The sequence below is a fragment of the Bombina bombina genome, chromosome 2 (assembly GCF_027579735.1).
Source record: "Bombina bombina isolate aBomBom1 chromosome 2, aBomBom1.pri, whole genome shotgun sequence".
In the NCBI taxonomy this organism is placed as follows: Eukaryota; Metazoa; Chordata; class Amphibia; order Anura; family Bombinatoridae; genus Bombina; species Bombina bombina.
The window spans coordinates 421527353-421553500 of NC_069500.1; the positions used below are offsets into that span (position 1 = coordinate 421527353).

The window sequence follows — 26148 nt, forward strand, 5'->3', positions numbered from 1 at the left end:
TATATATATATATATATATATATATATGTGTGTGTGTGTAAGTGTTTATATATGTATATATATATATATATATATATATATATATATAGATGTGTGTGTGTGTGCGTGTGTAGGAAGCGGGGGCATCAGCTGGACCCCCTGGAACTTTAAACAGATGACTGCTTCAGTGGAATAATATTGAAGTTGAGACTGCTGACCCCTGTGCAATTACTCTTCGGTACCCGGCATCATTTGGCTGAATGCATGAAACGACCTTCAGTGAAAAGCTGCAACAACTTTAGCGTCTAAGAAGGACATTTAAAGGTACAGAGCGGACCATCTAAGGATGGGTCAGGTATGTTTGTACGCCTGATACTTGTATCCATGTTATCCTTTTTGTAACCTCTGGGACTTTATGCATACATTACCTGAATGAAGTGGTGCAGCATATTTTATGGCATAAGAACGGACCGTCTAAGGATGGGTCAGGTGCAAGTTTTAGCCTGATATTGGTATCCGTTAGCCCATTTACAACTGATCTACTGGGATATAAGAGCACACTTCTTTGACAACCGGGTACACTATAATCACTATATTACCGGGACTTTGTTGTTATACTCACGGAGTATCTTTCTTACACAGGGGTACAAAGAACAGCAGCTCCCTTGTTTTCCTGCATCTCTATGATCATTTAAATTATCCACCAAAGGAGGACTGTTTTCTTTCTTTTTTTTATTACTTTTTGACGAAGCTTCAGATATAAATATTTTTTGTGCACTATTTTTGGTATACCTAACCTTAACAATAGTTAATTTTTTTACCTCCCGGGATGGTTTGTAAACATAGGATGCTAGTTATTTATTATCAGTCATTCTTTGTTCCTAATATGTGGAACTGTGGTTCAATAAATATTTATTTTATTTGGTATGGTATTTAAGTCTTTTTTTCTTCCTCAGTCCTACATCTTTCCTATGGAGCTTGGTGGAATTCTTATGTTATAAATCTGTGCCGGCTAAAATAGACTAACGGGCTCCTAGGAACCCATTTCTTGTTTAATCTTTTACACACACACACACATATATATGTGTGTGTGTATATATGTGGCGAGTAAAAGCTAAAGTCTTGAGTCTAAAGTCTTGGTGGCATGTTGTAAGTAGCAAAGTTGGCACATTGTATTTGCAGAATGTACATTCCCATTGCAACACTGACAATCACACGTGTGCTAAAACTATCATCTAAAGGGATATTATATATCAATGAAAGTGTAAAGATATGTTATTCCTCTAGGGCTGTAGGGACCCCATTAGTGCTTAGACTTTTACTTCTGGGAGGGTAAATGGGGCACAGAGAGAGAAAGGAGAGGGCTGGTAGAGTTTAGGGAGAATGGAGAGAAAAAGAGTGAAGAGATATGAGAGAGGGGAAATAAAGAGTATAAAGAGAAGATATGGCCATGGGGGATTACAAAACAAATACAACACATAAAGGAAACCCAGCACTCACCAGCTAGCTCACAGCTAAGATTTAAAATGGAAAGGTTAGTCACCGCATCTGGCCAAATGGGACAAGCTCAGGCATCACGTCAAGGTCCTTTCCAACACCTGAGTCCCTAACACAGCCACACAATGCAGGCTCTCAAAGCCAGACAAACTGGGAACAAGGGAGGGGTGCTTGAGTCGGCACATGCTGTTCTCTGTGAACCCATGTCTCAAACTCAGTGTCCTTTTTCTCATGATTTTGCAGCACATTTACAATCTGCGGTTTCGGCTGCCCTAAGTGCTATGCCAGTTACAGGTAAAAGGAAGAGGAAAGTTAATCTGATTCTAGAGCCAGCAGTTCTGTTGGAGCTGCAGCAGTTAGCCAAATGCAGCTATCTGAAGATGACGATTCCTCGGCTAGTTCTGAAGTAGAGCTTTCATCTTCTAATTCCTCTGGAGAAACAGAAAGAGATTCTGAGGATATTGATTTTAGACTTAAAATTGAGCATCTAAGATAATTACTTAAAGTGGTGTTAAGCACCTCAGAGGAAAAACAGGTACATAAATTTAGATATGATAAAACCCCTGAAATTTTTCCCAGTACCCGCATTGGTGGCAGACATTATCAAGGAATGAGAAAAGCCTGGTGTCCCCTTTTCTCATTCCCCAAGCTTTAAAAGGTCTTTCAAAAGGGAGGCTTGCTTTTCCAACCTGCTGTAGGTATCGCTATGGTAGGGACTGCCACCTTTTGGGGCAATGCCTTATGTGAACTGTTTTCGGTAGAATCTCCCTTGGAGGATATACAAGAACACATTCAGGCCATAAAAACAGCCAATTCCTTAATCTGTGACTCTATTATCCAGATCATTGGGCTCAATGACAAGAATTCTGGATTTGCTGTACTTGCCAGGAGGGCTCTCTGGCTACAATCTTGGTCAGCGGTCATGGTTTCTAAGTCTAGATTACTAACCTTTTCCTCTAAGGGAAGCCAAGGAACATCCTTTGGTACGTTTTCGCTCCTTTTGTCAGAAGAAAAGGACTCCACAGCTTTGGGTATTGGTTTCCCATAGGTTATGAATGAATTTGTGGACTCTCACTGTCATTAGAAAGAAAATATAATTTATTGTTTACCTGATAATTTATTTTCTTTCTTGGCAGTGAGAGTCCATGAACCCGCCCTGATTTCTGTAGTGGCAGCAGTCTTTTGGCACCTCTGTACCCCTTGTATCTCTCTACTTGTTCTTATCCTCGGCCTGAACTACTGAGGGGGTAGGGGAAATGGGAGGGACATTTAATGCATTGTTTGGGGTGTCTTTGCCTCCTCCTGGTGGCCACGGGAAGTATTTCCCATAGGTTATGAATACATTTGTGGACTCACTGCCAAGAAAGGAAAATAATTTATCAGGTAAGCATAAATTATTTTTAGTTAAAATCATTTTTTGCAGCATACTTTACTAAGCAAAAATGCTTTTAGTGAAAGCCAGTGGAACATACAACCGTTGGTCAGACAGATTTATTTTATACACCTTCTGTTTGTGCCAGTGGTAAAGCATTTCCCCTTACTGTCATTAAATTGAGCAGGATAAATGATGAAAGTGAGTGCATACAATTTACAGCTGTGTGCTTCACAAGGTGGATACACAAAAAAAGCGATCATTAAAGCAGTGGTGGTGCTTACTTAAAATGCTTTACTATCTCAATATTTGCAATGTACATATTAAGCAAAACTGCTTCTAATTGAGATTGTAAGGCAATAAAGTGTGTTTTAATTATGGATAGCAACTGCCAAAAAAAATGTAAAAAAAACCTATTATGTTTAATAACACTGGAAATAAGAAACCCGATTCCATCTGAGCCTTGGTTAAAATTGTTAAATATTGTTAAAGATATACTAACATTCCTTGTTTTAGAAAAGTTATTTATTCTCATTTCTCCAACATTGGTGTGTCCGGTCCACGGCGTCATCCTTACCTGTGGGATATCTCTTCCCCAACAGGAAATGGCAAAGAGTCCCAGCAAAGCTGGCCATATAGTCCCTCCTAGGCTCCGCCCACCCCAGTCATTCTCTTTGCCGTTGCACAGGCAACATCTCCACGGAGATGGTTAAGAGTTTTTTGGTGTTTAAATGTAGTTTTTATTCTTCTATCAAGTGTTTGTTATTTTAAAATAGTGCTGGTATGTACTATTTACTCTGAAACAGAAAAGGATGAAGATTTCTGTTTGTGAGAGGAAGTTGATTTTAGCAGACAGTAACTAAAATCGATTGCTGCTTCCACATAGGACTGTTGAGATGAAGTAACTTCAGTTGGGGGAAACAGTTAGCAGACTTTTCTGCTTAAGGTATGACTAGCCATATTTCTAACAAGACCATGTAATGCTGGAAGGCTGTCGTTTCCCCTCATGGGGACCGGTAAGCCATTTTCTTAGTCAAACAAACAGAATAAAGGTCTTAATATGGGCTAAAAAACTGGTAGACATTTTTATGGGCTAAATCGATTGCTTTATTTGGGCATTTTATTCATATTTATGCTGACAATTCACATTTATAAACTTGGGGAACGTTTATTAAACGGCAGGCACTATGTTAGACACCTTTTCCAGTCAGGGGGCCTTCCTAGTTGTAGACTGAGCCTCATTTTCGCGCCATTATTGCGCAGTTGTTTTTTGAGAGCAGGGCATGCAAATGCATGTGTGAGGATCTGAAATTTTCTGGAAAAGCTTCTAGAAGGCGTCAATTGGTATCGTATTCCCCTCTGGGCTTGGTTGGGTCTCAGCAAAGGCTATAGCTGGTACTGTATAGGGGTTAAATTTGTAAACGGCTCCGGTTCCGTTATTTTAAGGGTTAAAGCTCTGAAATTTGGTGTGCAATACTCTTAATGCTTTAAGACACTGTGGTGAAATTTTGGTAATTCCTTCATACTTTTTCACATATTCAGTAATAAAGTGTTTTCTGTTTAAAATTTAAAGAGACAGTAACGGTTTTGTTTTAAAACATTTTTTGTGCTTTGTTGACAAGTTTAAGCCTGTTTAACATGTCTGTGCCTTCGGATAAGCTATGTTCTATATGTATGAAAGCCAATGTGTCTCCCCATTTAAATTTATGTGATAATTGTGCCATAGCGTCCAAACAAAGTAAGGACAGTACTGCCATAGATAATGAAATTGCCCAAGATGATTCCTCAGATGAGGGGAGTAAACATGATACTACATCATCTCCTACTGTGTCTACACCAGTTTTGCCCACACAGGAGGCCCCTAGTACATCTAGTGCGCCAATGCTACAATTAACGGCTGTAATGGATAACTCCATAGCAAATATTTTATCCAAAATGCCTACTTATCAGAGAAAGCGCGATTGCTCTGTTTTAAACACTGAAGAGCAGGAGGGCGCTGATGATAATTGTTCTGTCATACCCTCACACCAATCTGAAGGGGCCATGAGGGAGGTTTTGTCAGATGGGGAAATTTCAGATTCAGGAAAAATTTCTCATCAAGCTGAACCTGATGTTGTGACATTTAAATTTAAATTAGAACATCTCCGCGCACTGCTTAAGGAGGTGTTATCTACTCTGGATGATTGTGACAACTTAGTCATTCCAGAGAAATTATGCAAGATGGACAAGTTCCTAGAGGTTCCGGTGCACCCCAACGCTTTTCCTATACCCAAGCGGGTGGCGGACATAGTAAATAAGGAGTGGGAAAAGCCCGGCATACCTTTTGTTCCCCCCCCTATATTTAAGAAATTATTTCCTATGGTCGACCCCAGAAAGGACTTATGGCAGACAGTCCCTAAGGTCGAGGGGGCAGTTTCTACTCTAAACAAACGCACTACTATTCCTATCGAAGATAGTTGTGCTTTCAAAGATCCTATGGATAAAAAATTGGAGGGTTTGCTTAAAAAGATTTTTGTACAGCAAGGTTACCTTCTACAACCCATTTCGTGCATTGTTCCTGTCACTACAGCAGCGTGGTTCTGGTTCGAGGAACTAGAAAACTCGCTTAGTAGAGAGACTCCATATGAGGAGGTTATGGACAGAGTTCACACACTTAAGTTGGCTAACTCTTTTATTTTAGATGCCGCTTTGCAATTAGCTAGATTAGCGGCGAAAAATTCAGGGTTTGCTATCGTGGCGCGCAGAGCACTTTGGCTAAAGTCTTGGTCAGCGGATGTGTCATCCAAGACAAAATTGCTTAACATCCCTTTCAAAGGTAAAACTCTATTTGGACCAGAATTGAAAGAGATTATTTCAGACATCACTGGGGGAAAGGGCCACGCCCTTCCACAAGATAGGCCTTTCAAGGCCAAAAATAAGTCTAATTTTCGTTCCTTTCGCAATTTCAGGAACGGACCGGCCTCTAATTCTGCATCCTCTAAGCAAGAGAGTAATGCCTCACAACCCAAACCAGCCTGGAAACCGATGCAAGGCTGGAACAAGGGTAAGCAGGCCAAGAAGCCTGCCGCTGCTAACAAAACAGCATGAAGGAGTAGCCCCCAATCCGGGACCGGATCTAGTGGGGGGCAGACACTCTCTCTTTGCTCAGGCTTGGGCAAGAGATGTTCAGGATCCCTGGGCGCTAGAAATAGTTTCTCAGGGTTATCTCCTGGAATTCAGGGAACTACCCCCAAGGGGAAGGTTCCACATGTCTCACTTATCCTCAAACCAAATAAAGAGACAGGCGTTCTTACATTGTGTAGAAGACCTGTTAAAGATGGGAGTGATACACCCAGTTCCAATAAAGGAACAAGGAATGGGATTTTATTCCAATCTGTTCGTAGTTCCCAAAAAAGAGGGAACTTTCAGACCAATTTTGGATTTGAAGATCCTAAACAAATTTCTCAGGGTACCATCGTTCAAGATGGAAACCATTCGACCGATTCTACCCACTATCCAGGAAAGTCAATTTATGACTACCGTGGATCTAAAGGATGCGTACCTACATATTCCTATCCACAAAGAACATCATCAGTCCCTAAGGTTCGCTTTTCTGGACAAGCATTACCAGTTTGTGGCCCTCCCATTCGGGTTAGCCACTGCTCCAAGGATTTTCACAAAGGCACTAGGGTCCCTTCTAGCGGTTCTAAGACCGAGGGGCATTGCAGTAGTACCTTACTTGGACGACATTCTAATACAAGCGTCGTCCCTGTCAAAAACAAAGGCTCATACAGACATCGTTCTGGCCTTTCTCAGATCACACGGATGGAAGGTGAACATAGAAAAAAGTTCTCTGTCTCCGTTGACAAGAGTTCCCTTCTTGGGAACAATAATAGATTCCTTAGAAATGAGGATTTTTCTGACAGAGGTCAGAAAGTCAAAACTTCTAAGCACTTGTCAAGTTCTTCATTCTGTTCCTCGTCCTTCCATAGCACAGTGCATGGAAGTAGTAGGGTTGATGGTTGCAGCAATGGACATAGTTCTTTTTGCACGAATTCATCTAAGACCATTACAACTGTGCATGCTCAAACAGTGTAATGGGGACTATACAGACTTGTCTCCAATGATTCAAGTAGATCAGAAGACCAGAGAATTACTCCGTTGGTGGCTGACCCTGGACCATCTGTCCCAGGGAATGAGCTTCCGCAGACCAGAGTGGGTCATTGTCACGACCGAGGCCAGTCTAGTGGGCTGGGGCGCGGTCTGGGAATCCCTGAAAGCTCAGGGTCTATGGTCTTGGGAAGAGTCTCTTCTCCCGATAAACATTCTGGAACTGAGAGCGATATTCAATGCTCTCAGGGCTTGGCCTCAACTAGCAAAGGCCAGATTCATAAGGTTCCAATCAGACAACATGACGACCGTTGCGTATATCAATCATCAGGGGGGAACAAGGAGTTCCCTGGCGATGAAAGAAGTGACCAAAATAATTCAATGGGCGGAGGATCACTCCTGCCACCTGTCTGCGATCCACATCCCAGGTGTGGAAAACTGGGAGGCGGATTTTCCGAGTCGTCAGACATTACATCCGGGGGAGTGGGAACTCCATCCGGAGATCTTTTCCCCAAATAACTCAATTATGGGGCATTCCAGACATGGATCTGATGGCGTCTCGTCAGAACTTCAAGGTTCCTTGCTACGGGTCCAGATCCAGGGATCCCAAGGCGACTCTAGTAGATGCACTAGTAGCACCTTGGACCTTCAACCTAGCTTATGTATTTCCACCGTTTCCTCTCATTCCCAGGCTGGTAGCCAGGATCAATCAGGAGAGGGCCTCAGTGATTTTGATAGCTCCTGCGTGACCACGCAGGACTTGGTATGCAAATCTGGTGAATATGTCATCGGTTCCACCATGGAAGCTACATTTGAGACAGGACCTTCTTGTTCAGGGTTCATTCGAACATCCAAATCTGGTCTCCCTCCAGCTGACGACTTGGAGATTGAACGCTTGATTCTATCGAAGCGTGGGTTTTCAGATTCTGTGATAGATACTCTGGTTCAGGCCAGAAAACCGGTAACTAGAAAGATTTACCATAAAATATGGAAAAGATATATCTGTTGGTGTGAATCCAAAGGATTCCCATGGAATAAGATAAAAATTCCTAAGATTCTCTCCTTTCTACAAGAAGGTTTGGAGAAAGGATTATCTGCAAGTTCTCTAAAGGGACAGATCTCTGCTTTATCTGTCTTACTACACAAAAGACTGGCAGCTGTGCCAGATGTTCAAGCATTTGTTCAGGTTCTGGTTAGGATCAAGCCTGTTTACAGACCTTTGACTCCTCCCTGGAGTCTAAATCTAGTTCTTTCAGTTCTTCAAGGGGTTCCGTTTGAACCTTTACATTCCATAGATATTAAGTTACTATCTTGGAAAGTTTTGTTTTTGGTTGCAATTTCTTCTGCTAGAAGAGTTTCAGAGTTATCTGCTCTGCAGTGTTCTCCACCCTATCTGGTGTTCCATGCAGATAAGGTGGTTTTGCGTACTAAGCCTGGTTTTCTTCCTAAGGTTGTTTCTAACAAAAATATTAACCAGGAGATAGTTGTACCTTCTTTATGTCCGAATCCAGTTTCAAAGAAGGAACGTTTGTTACACAATTTGGACGTAGTCCGTGCTCTAAAATTCTATTTAGAGGATACAAAAGATTTCAGACAAACAACTTACTTGTTTGTTGTTTATTCTGGTAAAAGGAGAGGTCAAAAAGCGACTTCTACCTCTCTTTCCTTTTGGCTTAAAAGCATCATCCGATTGGCTTATGAGACTGCCGGACGGCAGCCTCCTGAAAGAATCACAGCTCACTCCACTAGGGCTGTGGCTTCCACATGGGCCTTCAAGAACGAGGCTTCTGTTGACCAGATATGTAAGGCAGCGACTTGGTCTTCACTGCACACTTTTGCCAAATTTTACAAATTTGATACTTTTGCTTCTTCTGAGGATATTTTTGGGAGAAAGGTTTTGCAAGCTGTGGTGCCTTCCGTTTAGGTAACCTGATTTGCTCCCTCCCTTCATCCGTGTCCTAAAGCTTTGGTATTGGTTCCCACAAGTAAGGATGACGCCGTGGACCGGACACACCAATGTTGGAGAAAACAGAATTTATGCTTACCTGATAAATTACTTTCTCCAACGGTGTGTCCGGTCCACGGCCTGCCCTGGTTTTTTAATCATGTCTGATGAATTATTTTCTCTAACTACAGTCACCACGGTACCATATGGTTTCTCCTATATATATTTCCTCCTGTCCGTCGGTCGAATGACTGGGGTGGGCGGAGCCTAGGAGGGACTATATGGCCAGCTTTGCTGGGACTCTTTGCCATTTCCTGTTGGGGAAGAGATATCCCACAAGTAAGGATGACGCCGTGGACCGGACACACCGTTGGAGAAAGTAATTTATCAGGTAAGCATAAATTCTGTTTTTAATCTGTTTTTTTTAAAGAGATATTCCGGTCAAAATTTAAATGCACATGGTTGAATTACTGTACATCTTTGAATAGAAACATATTTGCAACATACATGTATAGTTAAAAATGCTTCTAGTAAACTTTATCACTGTTTTAGTGTTAGCATTTTTCTCTTCAGGTGCATGTGAACCATAGCTCTATATTGTCAGTGCTCCAGCATTTTAAATACTGAAGTTGCTTAGTGCGCAAGTGGGGCTTTTATCATATCAGCAATTAACAAATTGAGTCATTATCAGTTGGTACAAGCACCTTAGTGTTATATTTAAAAAGCTTGTTTATGGTGCATACTTTAAATATGCTTTTGAAACAGCTATAGCTTTTATTTGAAGCATTTTTGCTAATACATGTATGTTACAAAAATGCTTCTAGTCAAAGCTAAAATGCATACACGTGGATTCCAATTTTGGCTGGAATATCCCTTTAATATGATGTGCAAGTTCGATTTTGTAGAAGGGCCCATCCCATGGACAACCATTGTAAATCTTGAAATATGACAACTTTTTCACTAGGTCAGACGTGTGTTGACATAAAAGACAACATTGTGGATGAAGGTTATAACTTCACTCCAAAAGGAGATGACCCTTGCTTGAGCTGTACATGTCACAGTGGTGGTCCAGAAATGTGTGTAGCTGCTCTATGTGAAAGACCGCAGGGCTGTCAGCAGTACCGTAAGGATCCCAAAGAATGCTGTAAATTCACCTGCCTGGACCCAGGTGAGAGAGACTGGTTAAGAAATGCCGAATGAATAATGTTTTGGGTCAAATCCAACATTTAACTTTGCGCTAATGAGTTTTTAAGTAAATGTAAACTTAAAATTGAATCCCTGTAATTTAATTACATTATGTTTAACAATTATATGTGCATTCATTGTTTTTGACATTTTTGTTTTTTTGTAGTTTTTTTTTAATGAAAAGCTGTAATGCATACCTAAGTATCCTGCAGTTTACCTGACCCAGCTTAGATCAGTGCAGGAGCACATGTACATCTGGCCTCTAATTGATTACAGCAAAGGAGACCAGTAAACATACTGAAACGTTTTTCATTGACTGTTCTGGATTTGCAAACCCCTGTAAACATCACAAACAAAATTACATTTTTAAAAGATTTTAAATATACTTTATTTGTGTGTCTTTTGCAAGCGCTCAATTGTTGATATACACTTTGCATATATTGAAATTACTTTTAATGTTCCTTTAAGCCTCTGTGTTGTATGGCTTATTGTAACTGTAAACTACAATACCATAAGTATGTGAAAATAAAAATCATAACTTATCATGAAATCAAATTTATAAACAACTTTCTAATTTACTTATATTATCATATTTGCTTTATTATCCTGTTATCCTTGGCTGAAGGAACAACCTTGCAATACTGGCAGCTAGCTGAACACGTATAGTTAGCCAATCACAAGAGACAAATGTGTGCAGGCACCAATCTGCAACTAGCTTCCACTAGTGTAGGATATGTGTGTATTCTTTTTCAACAGGACATACCAAGAGAACAAAGCACATTTGAAAATAGAAGTGAATTTAAGTGTCTTTAAATAACATGCTCTATCTGAATCTCAGGCAAGTTTAATTTTGACTTTCCTATCCCTTTTAAAGTGAAAGTAAAGTTTCATCAAGTAGTGTCTGGTTTTTAAAGATACTATTAAAAACAGGGGGACTTTCATTGATGAAACTTTACTTTGCACCATATTTGTAGAAATACTTACCTCTTCGTCTTGAAAGCCACTCCAGCGCTTCGCCAGCCCGTCGCAAGCCTCTTCTTACGTCAGAAATGACGATTCTGGCCTTCCTTCAATCACGCCGGAATTGTCATTGCTGACGTAGGAAGAGGCTTGCGACGGGCTGGCGAAGCACTTGAGCGGCTTTCAAGAGGAAGAGGTAAGTATTTCTACAAATATGGTGTAATGTAAAGTTTCATCAATGAAAGTGCCCCTTTTTCTAATAGTATTTTAAAATACTGGGCACTAATTGATGAAACTTTACATTCACTTTAAGTAACATTTATATATAATACATATTTTTAAATAACAGAAAATGCTATTATATTGCAAAGTATTATGCTGCCTCCACCCAGGTAGCAACATTTTTTGTGGAGAACACTGCCTTTCTAAATACGTGTCCAATTCATATAAGAATTCCATTAGCTTCCTGTTAGAGTAGTAGCTCATAATGGACGTATGTTTTGCATATAGCTTAATAAAAGGAAAACTGGCTTTAAATGTGGTGTCCCTTATAATATCGGGCATAACCAATCACTAATCAGAATGAAACATGCCTCTATTATAGTCAAAGTCAAGGCTAGTGTATAATTACTTTATTAGTCCTGTCCCATTATTCAATTGTTCACATTCGCCTAGATTACGAGTTTTGCGCTAAACGGTGCGAAAATAACACTAAAAATTGAACAGCCAATGGGATTTCAGTACCTCTCATCCTATTGGCTGTTTTGAACAGCCAATAGGATTTCAGAAGCTCTTATCCTATTGGCTGATTTGAAATGAAAGAATCAAATCAGCCAATAGGAATGCAAGGTACGCCATTTTGAATCGTCTACCTTGCATTCAACTTCAGTGTAAGGAGGTGACCATATGAAGAGGATGCTCTGTGCAGGATAGCTCCACTCTGCACCGCCGGGATGAAGATAGAAGACGTCTCTGAGATGGATAAAGGTGTCGCTGCCTGGATGAAGGTGGATGTCCGGACTTCAGGAACCGTGAGTAGATTTTTTTTTTTTTTTTTTTAAATAATTTTTATTGAGGTAAAAATCATAATACAACACCACTGTGAGACATCAAAATATGCATGAATACAGAAGAAAAAAGGAAAAACACAATATGCACATTATTAAACACATAGTCATTTCTGTTTCATCACAGAAGAATCCAACCAAAGAATAAGCTTAACCTCACTTTTTCAATTTTAGGACAACATAAAATATACATTTTCTCCTGTTAAGTGTGGTCAGTCCACGGGTCATCATTACTTCTGGGAATATTATCTCCTCCCCTACAGGAAGTGCAAGAGGATTCACCCAGCAGAGCTGCTATATAGCTCCTCCCCTCTACGTCACCTCCAGTCATTCTCTTGCACCCAACGAATAGATAGGATGTGTGAGAGGACTGTGGTGATTTAATTAGTTTATTACCTTCAATCAAAAGTTTGTTATTTTATAATAGCACCGGAGTGTGTTATTCATTCTCTGGTAGAATTTGAAGAAGAATCTACCTGAGTTTTTTCTATGATTTTAGCCGGAGTAGTTAAGATCATATTGCTGTTTCTCGGCCATCTGAGGAGAGGTAAACTTCAGATCAGGGGACAGCGGGCAGATTAATCTGCAAAGAGGTATGTAGCAGTTTGTTATTTTCTGACATGGAATTGATGAGAAAATCCTGCCATACCGTTATAATGTAAACTCAGCCTTAAATGCAGTAGATGTAGCTGGTATCAGGCTGTCATGTATGTATATTTTACACTTCAGTATTCTGGGGAATGGTACTTCACTGGATTTATACTGTATGCATAGACTTAACCTAATTTGCAGGGACTTGCAATAGGTTTTAAATAACAATTAATTTATTGAGGTTAAACGTTTTGTTTTTTTTGCTGGCATGTAAAAACGTTTATTTCTCTGAGGTACTGGGTGAAAAAATGTTTTGGGCACTATTTTTTCCACTTGGCAATAGTTTTGTTTAATTTAAAGCAGTTCACTGATCTCTCTCACTGTTATGTGTGAGGGGGAGGGGCCATTTTTGGCGCTTTTACTACGCATCAAAAAACTCAGTCAAAGCTTCATTTTCTTCCTGCATGATCCGGTTCATCTCTACAGAACTCAGGGATCTTCAAAGCCTTTTTTGAGGGAGGTAATCATCACAGCAGAGCTGTGAAGAGTGTAGTTGACTGTGATAAAAAACGTTTATTTGTGTATTTTTTCTGCTGCCAGGGTTAGTTATCCTTTGCTAATGGGAACAATCCTTTGCTAAAATTGTATATTTCTTACAAAGATTTGATGCTATAACTTAATTATTTTCAACTGTCATAATTTTTTCTGTGCTTCTTATAGGCACAGTTCGTTTTCATATAATTGTAAATTACTTGAAAAAGCATTTCCAAGTTGCTAGTTAATTGCTAGTGTGTTAAACATGTCTGATTCAGAGGAAGATACATGTGTTATATGTGCTAATGCCAAAGTGGAGCCCAATAGAAATTTATGTACTAACTGTATTGATGCTACTTTAAATAAAAGTCAATCTGTACAAATTGAACATATTTCACCAGACAACGAGGGGAGAGTTATGCCGACTAACTCGCCTCACGTGTCAGTACCTGCATCTCCCGCTCGGGAGGTGCGTGATATTGTAGCGCCGAGTACATCTGGGCGGCCATTTCAAATCACATTACAGGATATGGCTACTGTTATGACTGAAGTTTTGGCTAAATTACCAGAACTTAGAGGCAAGCGTGATCACTCTGGGGTGAGAACAGAGTGCGCTGATAATATTAGGGCCATGTCAGACACTGCGTCACAGGCGGCAGAACATGAGGACGGAGAACTTCATTCTGTGGGTGACGGTTCTGATCCAAACAGAATGGATTCAGATATTTCAAATTTTAAATTTAAGCTGGAAAACCTCTGTGTATTACTAGGGGAGGTGTTAGCGGCTCTGAATGATTGTAACACAGTTGCAATACCAGAGAAAATGTGTAGGTTGGATAAATATTTTGCGGTACCGGCGAGTACTGATGTTTTTCCTATACCTAAGAGACTTACTGAAATTGTTACTAAGGAGTGGGATAGGCCCGGTGTGCCGTTCTCACCTCCTCCGATATTTAGAAAAATGTTTCCAATAGACGCCACCACACGGGACTTATGGCAAACGGTCCCTAAGGTGGAGGGAGCAGTTTCTACTTTGGCTAAGCGTACCACTATCCCGGTGGAGGATAGCTGTGCCTTTTCAGATCCAATGGATAAAAAATTAGAGGGTTACCTTAAGAAAATGTTTGTTCAACAAGGTTTTATATTGCAACCTCTTGCATGTATTGCGCCTGTCACGGCTGCAGCAGCATTTTGGTTTGAGTCTCTGGAAGAGACACTTGAATCATCTACACTAGATGAGATTACACTCAAACTTAGAACCCTTAAGTTAGCTAACTCATTTATTTCAGATGCCGTAGTACATTTAACTAAACTTACGGCTAAGAATTCCGGATTTGCCATTCAGGCACGCAGAGCGCTGTGGCTAAAATCCTGGTCAGCTGATGTTACTTCTAAATCTAAATTGCTTAATATACCTTTCAAAGGGCAGACCTTATTCGGGCCCGGTTTGAAGGAGATTATCGCTGACATTACAGGAGGTAAAGGCCATGCCCTGCCTCAGGACAAAGCCAAACCTAGGGCTAGACAGTCTAATTTTCGTTCCTTTCGTAATTTTAAAACAGGAACAGCATCAACTTCCTCTGCACCAAAACAGGAAGGAGCTGTTGCTCGCTACAGACAAGGCTGGAAACCTAACCAGTCCTGGAACAAGGGCAAGCAGGCCAGGAAACCTGCTGCTGCCCCTAAGACAGCATGAATCGAGGGCCCCCGATCCGGGACCGGATCTAGTAGGGGGCAGACTTTCTCTCTTCGCCCAGGCTTGGGCAAGAGATGTTCAGGATCTTTGGGCGTTAGAGATCATATCTCAGGGATACCTTCTGGACTTCAAATCCTCTCCCCCAAGAGGGAGATTTCATCTGTCAAGGTTGTCAACAAACCAAATAAAGAAAGAAGCGTTCCTACGCTGCGTACAAGATCTTTTATTAATGGGAGTGATCCATCCAGTTCCGCGGTCGGAACAAGGACAAGGGTTTTACTCAAATCTGTTTGTAGTTCCCAAAAAAGAGGGAACTTTCAGGCCAATCTTGGATTTAAAGATCCTAAACAAATTCCTAAGAGTTCCATCGTTCAAGGTGGAAACGATTCGAACAATTTTGCCCATGATCCAAGAGGGTCAGTACATGACCACAGTGGATTTAAAGGATGCTTACCTTCACATACCGATTCACAGAAATCATTACCGGTATCTAAGGTTTGCCTTTCTAGACAGGCATTACCAGTTTGTAGCTCTTCCATTCGGATTGGCTACAGCTCCAAGAATCTTCACAAAGGTTCTGGGTACTCTTCTGGCGGTACTAAGACCGCGAGGAATTTCGGTAGCTCCGTACCTAGACGACATTCTGATACAAGCTTCAAGCTTTCAAACTGCCAAGTCTCATACAGAGTTAGTACTGACATTTCTAAGGTTGCATGGATGGAAGGTGAACGAAAAGAAGAGTTCTCTCTTTCCACTCACAAGAGTTCCCTTCTTGGGGACTCTGATAGATTCTGTAGAAATGAAGATTTACCTGACAGAAGACAGGTTAACAAAGCTTCAAAATGCATGCCGGGTCCTTCATTCCATTCAACACCCGTCAGTAGCTCAATGCATGGAGGTGATCGGCTTAATGGTAGCGGCAATGGACATAGTACCTTTTGCACGCCTACATCTCAGACCGCTGCAATTGTGCATGCTAAGTCAGTGGAATGGGGATTACTCAGATTTGTCCCCCACTCTGAATCTGAATCAAGAGACCAGAAATTCTCTTCTATGGTGGCTTTATCGGCCACACCTGTCCAGGGGAATGCCATTCAGCAGGCCAGACTGGACAATTGTAACAACAGACGCCAGCCTTCTAGGTTGGGGTGCTGTCTGGAATTCTCTGAAGGCTCAGGGACTATGGAATCAGGAGGAGAGTCTCCTTCCAATAAACATTCTGGAATTGAGAGCAGTTCTCAATGCCCTTCTGGCTTGGCCCCAGTTAACAACTCGGGGGTTCATCAGGTTTCAGTCGGACAACATCACGACTGTAGCTTACATCAACCATCAGGGAGGGACAAGAAGCTCCCTAGCAATGATGGAAGTATCAAAGATAATTCGCTGGGCAGAGTCTCACTCTTGCCACCTGTCTGCAATCCACATCCCGGGAGTAGAGAACTGGGAGGCGGATTTCTTAAGTCGTCAGACTTTTCATCCGGGGGAGTGGGAACTTCATCCGGAGGTCTTTGCCCAGATACTTCGACGTTGGGGCAAACCAGAGATAGATCTCATGGCGTCTCGTCAGAACGCCAAGCTTCCTCGCTACGGGTCCAGATCCAGGGATCCGGGAGCGGTTCTGATAGATGCTTTGACAGCACCTTGGACCTTCGGGATGGCTATGTGTTTCCACCCTTCCCGATGCTTCCTCGATTGATTGCCAGAATCAAACAGGAGAGAGCATCAGTGATTCTAATAGCACCTGCATGGCCACGCAGGACTTGGTATGCAGATCTAGTGGACATGTCATCCTGTCCGCCTTGGTCTCTACCTCTGAAACAGGACCTTCTGATCCAGGGTCCATTCAAACATCAAAATCTAACTTCTCTGAAGCTGACTGCTTGGAAATTGAACGCTTGATTTTATCAAAACGTGGTTTTTCTGAGCCAGTTATTGATACCTTAATACAGGCTAGGAAGCCTGTTACCAGAAGGATTTACCATAAAATATGGCGTAAATACTTATATTGGTGCGAATCCAAGAGTTACTCATGGAGTAAGGTTAGGATTCCAAGGATATTGTCTTTTCTACAAGAAGGTTTAGAAAAGGGGTTATCTGCTAGTTCTTTAAAGGGACAGATTTCAGCTCTGTCCATTCTTTTACACAAACGTCTGTCAGAAGTTCCGGACGTTCAAGCTTTTTGTCAGGCTTTAGCTAGGATCAAGCCTGTGTTTAAAACTGTTGCTCCGCCATGGAGTTTGAACTTAGTTCTTAATGTTTTACAGGGTGTTCCGTTTGAACCCCTTCATTCCATTGATATCAAGTTGTTATCTTGGAAAGTTCTGTTTTTAATGGCTATTTCCTCGGCTCGAAGAGTTTCTGAGTTATCTGCCTTACATTGTGATTCTCCTTATCTGATTTTTCATTCAGACAAGGTAGTTCTGCGTACTAAACCTGGGTTCCTACCTAAGGTGGTCACTAACAGGAATATCAATCAAGAGATTGTTGTTCCATCTTTGTGTCCTAATCCTTCCTCGAAGAAGGAACGTCTGCTACACAATCTAGATGTAGTCCGTGCCCTGAAATTTTATCTACAGGCAACTAAGGATTTTCGTCAAACGTCTTCCCTGTTTGTCGTTTATTCTGGTCAGAGGAGAGGTCAAAAAGCTTCGGCTACCTCTCTCTCTTTTTGGCTTCGTAGCATAATACGATTAGCCTATGAGACTGCTGGACAGCAGCCTCCTGAAAGAATTACAGCTCATTCTACTAGAGCTGTGGCTTCCACTTGGGCCTTTAAGAATGAGGCTTCTGTTGAACAGATTTGCAAGGCTGCAACTTGGTCTTCTCTTCATACTTTTTCCAAATTTTACAAATTTGACACTTTTGCTTCTTCGGAGGCTGTTTTTGGGAGAAAGGTTCTTCAGGCAGTGGTTCCCTCCGTATAAAGAGCCTGCCTGTCCCTCCCGTCATCCGTGTACTTTTGCTTTGGTATTGGTATCCCAGATGTAATGATGACCCGTGGACTGACCACACTTAACAGGAGAAAACAAAATTTATGCTTACCTGATAAATTCATTTCTCCTGTAGTGTGGTCAGTCCACGGCCCGCCCTGTTTTTTATGGCAGGCTTAAATTTTTTTTGGATTATACTCCAGTCACCACTACACCCTTGGGCTTCTCCTTTCTCGTTGGTCCTTTGGTCGAATGACTGGAGGTGACGTAGAGGGGAGGAGCTATATAGCAGCTCTGCTGGGTGAATCCTCTTGCACTTCCTGTAGGGGAGGAGATAATATTCCCAGAAGTAATGATGACCCGTGGACTGACCACACTACAGGGGAAATGAATTTATCAGGTAAGCATAAATTTTGTTTTTAGGACGATATAAAGCTTAAACATAAATGTAAATGCATATATAAATATAAGTGACCTCCGTTTCAAATAGTCAACAAAAACAAAAATAGAAATATACTTATGCGGAATAGTCACTCATAAAAAGTCCTATAATTGTTGTAAATTGCCTATAAATATTGCTAGTGAAATTATGAATACCTGTACATATAAGGAAGACAAGAAAAGGTGATCCAATACAACTCAACTACAATTAGGTGCTGTAAGATTATAGTAGTTTTAAGAAATAATATTCTCAGAATCCCATGCCACCCAGGGCCCTTGGGTTGGCGCCAGACTCCAATACTACTCAAGCAGGGGTACGTTCCATACATCTTTTAAACCAGTATCTACCTCTATAGTTGTATTAGAATAAAATATATGGATCCTATTTCTGGTCTGTCATTCCATAACAGATAAGTAGTAAATAATCTCTATCAAAAATAATGCAGGCTATGGTATCAATATATGTAGCTTTAGGGACATAACAATAAATTTGTTGTGAATGTAAAAAAAGGGCTTAAAATAAAAAATTAAAGAAACCTAATATTAAATACGGTATATATCAAGGGAAACCATATGGGGATGGGGGGGGGGGGGCAGGAGTCTAGTTAATTCGCTATGCAGAATATCTTATATAACTTTTATAAGGCCTCTTTATAAGGGGGGAGCTATTGGATTTATTACTATGTGTTAGTGGAGTTACTAGTAGCTAAGGGGCTGCGATGGAGAAAATCTCCTAACAAAAAACAATAGGCTAGGTTCACAATTTTAAAACAAAAAACAACAATTTGTCAAATTAACCATCCCCCCAGATGTTGCATATCCACACTGACATTGAGCTATCCTATCACATGGACCTATGTAGCAAACATAACATAATTGCATACATACATCTTATATTAATGATGTACTGTAAGGTGCTTGCTACTATATATACCTGAAGGCATTTACAGTAGACCACATACATGGGAAGAATATAAGTATTGTATAGTCCCCTGTTTTCCAGTTAGTGAATTAAACAAATGTACTACCCATATTAAGATTCACTAAAGACCTGGCTGAGAGTGGCAGTAGCTTAATAAACCAGATTTAACAGTAGGGAAGGACATTAGTAAATTTTCAGCATTAGAAAGAGTAGCAATAGTGATCCACTATCATACATGCAGCTATAATGTGATCCCCAAAGCCCCATAATAAAGTGAACATAAGTATAAAAACAGGAGTATAAATGGCCTCATACTCAAACAAACCCTCCTATATACAGGGAGTGCAGAATTATTAGGCAAGTTGTATTTTTGAGGATTAATTTTATTATTGAACAACCACCATGTTCTCAATGAACCCAAAAAACTCATTAATATCAAAGCTGAATAGTTTTGGAAGTAGTTTTTAGTTTGTTTTTAGTTATAGCTATTTTAGGGGGATATCTGTGTTTGCAGGTGACTATTACTGTGCATAATTATTAGGCAACTTAACAAAAAACAAATATATACCCATTTCAATTATTTATTTTTACTAGTGAAACCAATATAACATCTCAACATTCACAAATATACATTTCTGACATTCAAAAACAAAACAAAAACAAATCAGTGACCAATATAGCCACCTTTCTTTGCAAGGACACTCAAAAGCCTGCCATCCATGGATTCTGTCAGTGTTTTGATCTGTTCACCATCAACATTGCGTGCAGCAGCAACCACAGCCTCCCAGACACTGTTCAGAGAGGTGTACTGTTTTCCCTCCTTGTAAATCTCACATTTGATGATGGACCACAGGTTCTCAATGGGGTTCAGATCAGGTGAACAAGGAGGCCATGTCATTAGATTTTCTTCTTTTATACCCTTTCTTGCCAGCCACGCTGTGGAGTACTTGGACGCGTGTGATGGAGCATTGTCCTGCATGAAAATCATGTTTTTCTTGAAGGATGCAGACTTCTTCCTGTACCACTGCTTGAAGAAGGTGTCTTCCAGAAACTGGCAGTAGGACTGGGAGTTGAACTTGACTCCATCCTCAACCCGAAAAGGCCCCACAAGCTCATCTTTGATACCAGCCCAAACCAGTACTCCACCTCCACCTTGCTGGCGTCTGAGTCGGACTGGAGCTCTCTGCCCTTTGCCAATCCAGCCACGGGCCCATCCATCTGGCCCATCAAGACTCACTCTCATTTCATCAGTCCATAAAACCTTAGAAAAATCAGTCTTGAGATATTTCTTGGCCCAGTCTTGACGTTTCAGCTTGTGTGTCTTGTTCAGTGGTGGTCCATGTCTCTGAGTATTGCACACCTTGTGCTTTTGGGCACTCCAGTGATGTTGCAGCTCTGAAATATGGCCAAACTGGTGGCAAGTGGCATCTTGGCAGCTGCACGCTTGACTTTTCTCAGTTCATGGGCAGTTATTTTGCGCCTTGGTTTCTCCACACGCTTCTTGCGACCCTGTTGACTATTTTGAATGAAACGCTTGATTGTTCGATGATCACGCTTCAGAAGCTTTGCAATTTTAAGAGTGCTGCATCCCTCTGCAAGATATCTCACTATTTTTGACTTTTCTGAGCCTGTCAAGTCCTTCTTTTGACCCATTTTGCCAAAGGAAAGGAAGTTGCCTAATAATTATGCACACCTGATATAGGGTGTTGATGTCATTAGACCACACCCCTTCTCATTACAGAGATGCACATCACCTAATATGCTTAATTGGTAGTAGGCTTTCGAGCCTATACAGCTTGGAGTAAGACAACATGCATAAAGAGGATGATGTGGTCAAAATACTCATTTGCCTAATAATTCTGCACTCCCTGTAGTATACTTCTAACAAACATTTGCCCAACAGAAAATATAAAGCCTAAGCTTACAACATAAGATCAGTAGAGTAACATCCTTTAACTAAAGGAAAATAAACAGTTAATAAAATAATTAACTTCAGATGTATAAATATGCACTTATAATGAAGCACATAATAAGTCCTGCATTCAACTTGTAGTGATTAAGTCCCATAAGGATAGTTGAGAAAACATTGTGTGTGAATTTATTGCAACAGACTTGCAGGGCCAGCAGAGACACTTAAGCCCAGAAATATTTAACCCACTCCGGTTATCAAAAAAATACGCTGAAAGCTCAAAGTAATACCCTGGAAACTCAAAATAAGGGTCCTAGTTCTGGTTATAGAGTGCCTGAATAATAACTCCATGAGTGAGAGCGCACCTCCAGGGTCCCAGTTAAAGTTCCCTTTATGACCTGATAATGCGTTCAACCTCGGCATAGAGTCCTGAGATCGGGTGAAGAGATTTATAATTGTGGTAGCTCCCACCATAACGACATCCTTTTGGCCAGATAAGGGGCAAAGTCTCAACTCATTGTCTACGGATTTATTCATGTGAGAAACCGGGGAAACGTCCCAGACGTAGCAGCCACCCATGACTGTCGTGCCCACAACCTCCCAAATTGGGTGAGACAGTGTACTTCCAGAACTCAAGGAGCGTGTCTGTATAATAGGCGTAAACAGGACAGAATCCACACTGAAGTCGCTCAGTTCCACTAAACCCGTGCACTTGAATAGAGTATGGCTTAACCCCTCTCCACAAAGAGAGATAGGAACATCCACTCGCTGGAAGGAGTTAGCCTGACAGCATGGGTCCCCAGGATCAGGTGTGTCCACAAAGTTGTTCCGGTCCAGAGAAGCATCGGCACTCTCTAGGATAATAGCGATATGCGAGTCCTCCGCCTGTACAAGCTTATCATCCTTTACTACAATGCCGATGCAGCACTCCTGCAGTATCTTTGTTAAACTGGCGAAGTGATCGTGCAGGAGATGCGTCACCGCTAGTTCCCATCCGACCAAGGCCTCCATAATGGCTACCTCTCCCCTTCACACAAAAGCCAAAAACGTCACATAAACATTTGCTAGTGTCCCCAACTTCGACAGACCTCAAGGATGTCTCTTCACAGTAAACATAGGGTTGTTTAGGGACCATTAAATATTCCTTTAATAATATTCGAGCCGGGAGCTCTTCACACAGACGTCCATTTCCTTTGGCCCTTAGCTCCGCCCCCCGTGAGTAGATTTTATGAGGTTAGTGTTAAGTGTTTGTGGGGGGGGGGGGGTTCATTTTTGGGGTGTTTTTTTTTTAAGATTAGGGCTTTGGGCAGTAAAAGACCATACAAATGCCCCTTGAAGGACAAAGGAAATCTTAGGATTTTTTAGCGTTAGGTTTTTTATTTTGGGGGGTTGGTTGTGTGTGGGGGGGTTAACTGTTGGGGGGGACTTTGTATTTTTTTTTTAAGGGCTATTGGTAGTTTATTGTAGGCTAGGGGGTGTTTTTATTTTGGGGGGGATATTTTTTTTTTTTATAGGGCTATTAGATTAGATGTAATTGTTTTTATTTTTGATAATTTTGTTTATTATTTTTTCTCTTGCAAGGTGTATCCAGTCCACGCATTCATCCTTACTTGTGTGATATTCTCATTCCCTACAGGAAGTGGCAAAGAGAACACACAGCAGAGCTGTCCATATAGCTCCCCCTCTGGCTCCGCCCCCCAGTCATTCTCTTTGCTGCTCTAACAAGTAGCATCTCCACGTGAGGGTAAAGTGAATGTGGTGTTAGATTTGTAGTTTTTTATATCTTCAATCAAAAGTTTGTTATTTTTAAATAGTGCCGGTTTGTACTATTTACTCTCTAGCAGAAAGTGATGAAGAATTCTGCTGAGAGGAAAATGATTTTAGCATGTTGTAACTAAAATCCACTGCTGTTCCCACGTAGGACTGAGGAGTACCAAGAAAACTTCAGTTGGGGGGAACAGTTTGCAGGCTTAACTGCTATAAGGTATGTTCAGTCACCTTTTTCTAGTCAAGACTTAGTAATGCTAGAAGACTGACAAGAATCCCCATGTGGGGAAGGTAAGCCATATTCTGAGACTCAGTATAGAAAGAAGGCTTATTTAACAGGGCTAAATGTTAAATAATGGTGGACACTATTAAAGGGCAATCGATTATTTTATAGTAAAAATATAATCACTATACATGTTTTTATCACTTTTGGAGTGTTATTTGGGGTTTTATTCCACATGGCAGAATTTTAGACACCTATTTAGGGTTTTTGAAGGCCCCACAACTCCGGAGTGGAGAGGGAGGGGGCCTAAATTTCGCGCCTCAGTTGCGCACTTCATATTGCAGACCGCTTCATGCAGCTTCACGTGGAGGGTCCTAAAACTTCTTGAGGACTTCATAGAGGCTTATTTCTCATCAAACTAATCCCCAGGGGCAAGGTAGGGCCACAGCAGATTGCTGTGTCATGGTGCTGTAGTTTGCTAACCGGTTGTCAGCTTTAGGTTGCTCCGGTTCGGGCATTAAGGGGTTAATTGACTTGATATTTGCTGTGCAATCATTACAAAGCATTAAGATCGTGTGGTGAAAATTTCAGAAAGATTGGATCATTTTTGAACATTTAGTAAAAAAGTGTGCGCTTTTATTATTTAAAGGCACAGTACCGTTTTTTTTTCAAATTGTATTTTTCAGTCTTTGAGTGCTGTCTAAGTCTGTTTAACATGTCTGAGCCTACAGATAGACATTGCTCTATGTGTTTAGTAGCCATGGTGGAACCCCCTTTACATTTGTGTTTTAAGTGTGCTAATGTATCTATGCATTTTAAAGATAACGTTGTTTCACTTAAAAATGTATCCCAAGATGATTCTTTAACAGAAGGTAACGAGGATAGCCCACCTTCCTCTCCCCATGTGTCGACACCAGTCACGCCCGCGCAAGCGATGCCTAGTACCTCTAGCGCTTTGGCCCCTATTACATTACAACAACTAGCAGCAGTCATGGATAATTCCCTTGCGGCATTTTTATCCAAACTGCCAGTTTTTCCTAAAAAGCGTAATAGCTCGGTTTTAAGAACAGAGTATGAGCAATCAGAAGCTTTGGAAGGTTTATCTGTTGTACCCTCACAACACTCTGAAGTGACGGTGAGGGATGTGCTGTCCGAGGGAGAAATTTCTGATACAGGAAAGGTTTCTCAGCGGGCAGAATCAGATTCCTTAGCTGGAACACCTCCGCGTACTGCTTAAGGAGGTATTAGCTACGCTGGATGATTGCGACCCCATGGTGGTCCCAGAGAAATTGTGTAAAATGGACAAATTCCTAGAAGTCCCTGTATACACTGATGCGTTTCCGATTCCGAAGAGGGTGGCGGATATTGTGGATAGGGAGTGGGAGAGACCAGGTTTACCCTTTGTTTCCCCCCCCCCCCCTATCTTTAAGAAAATGTTCCCTATAACTGATCCCAGGCGGGACGCATGGCAGACGATCCCTAAGGTAGAGGGGGCAATTTCAACACTTGCCAAGCGCACAACCATACCAATTGAAGACAGTTGTGCTTTCAAAGATCCTATGGATAAAAATTGGAAGGTTTACTAAAGAAAATATTTGTTCAACAAGGTTTCCTTCTCCAACCTATTGCCTGCATTATTCCTGTGACTACTGCAGCGGCTTTCTGGTTTGAGGCGCTGGAGGAGTCGCTCCAGACGGAGACCTCATATGACGAAATTATGGATAGAATTAAGGCTCTAAAGCTGGCTAATTCTTTTATAACAGATGCCGCTTTGCAATTAGCTAAGTTAGCGGCGAAAAATTCTGGTTTTGCCATCATGACGCGCAGAGTGCTCTGGCTGAAATCATGGTCGGCCGATGTGTCGTCTAAAACTAAGTTACTGAATATCCCTTTCAAGGGAAAGACCCTTTTCGGGCCAGAGTTGAAAGAGATTATTTCGGATATCACTGGGGGAAAGGGCCATGCCCTCCCGCAAGATGGGCCTTTTAAGGCTAAAAACAAAGCTAATTTTCGTTCCTTTCGCAACTTCAGGAGCGGTCCTGCTTCAACCTCTGCAACCGCAAAGCAAGAGGGTAACACTTCACAGCCCAAGGCAACCTGGAAGCCTTTGCAGGGCTGGAACAAGGGTAAACAGGCCAAGAAGCCTGCAGCTGCTACTAAGACAGCATGAAGGGGTAGCCCCCGATCCGGGACCGGATCTGGTAGGGGGCAGACTCTCTCTCTCTTTGCTCAGGCTTGGGCAAGAGATGTTCCCGATCCCTGGGCATTAGAGATAGTTGCTCAGGGATACCTTCTAGAATTCAAGGACTTTCCTCCAAGGGGAAGGTTCCACATTTCTCGTGTGTCTACAGACCAGACAAAGAAAGAGGCGTTCTTATGCTGTGTAGAAGATATAATCAAGATGGGAGTGATATGTCCAGTTCCAATTACAGAACAAGGACTGGGTTTTTACTCAAACCTGTTTGTAGTTCCCAAAAAGGAAGGAACTTTCAGACCAATCCTGGATCTAAAAATTCTAAACAAATTCCTCAGAGTTCCATCCTTCAAGATGGAGACCATTCGGACAATCTTACCGATGATCCAGGAAGGTCAATATATGACTACCGTGGATCTAAAGGATGCATACCTTCATATTCCTATCCACAAAGATCACCATCAGTTCCTAAGGTTCGCCTTTCTGGACAAGCATTACCAGTTCGTGGCCCTTCCCTTCGGGTTGGCCACCGCTCCAAGAATTTTCACAAAGGTGCTAGGGTCCCTTCTGGCGGTACTAAGACAGCGGGGCATTGCAGTAGCACCCTATCTAGATGACATCTTAATTCAGGCGTTGTCTTTTCCCAGAGCCAAGGCTCATACAGATATTGTTCTGGCCTTTCTAAGGTCTCACGGGTGGAAGGTGAACACCGAAAAAAGTTCTCTGTCCCCATTTACAAGGGTTCCCTTCCTGGTAACATTAATAGACTCAGTAGAAATATTTCTGACGGAGGTCAGAAAGTTAAAGCTTCTAAACACTTGCCGAGCTCTTCATTCCATTCCTCGGC

The 26148-nt window shown here is 41.5% G+C and overlaps 1 protein-coding gene across 1 annotated transcript in view; it reads left to right on the forward strand.

The window, feature by feature from the left end:
* DGCR2 (DiGeorge syndrome critical region gene 2) overlaps positions 1-26148 on the forward strand; it is a gene marked incomplete in the record, with an annotated part of 543661 nt that overhangs the window by 412247 nt on the left and 105266 nt on the right. The window contains 1 exon segment of the mRNA XM_053701964.1: positions 9847-10050. Within this exon segment, the coding sequence (XP_053557939.1) occupies positions 9847-10050 (204 nt within the window).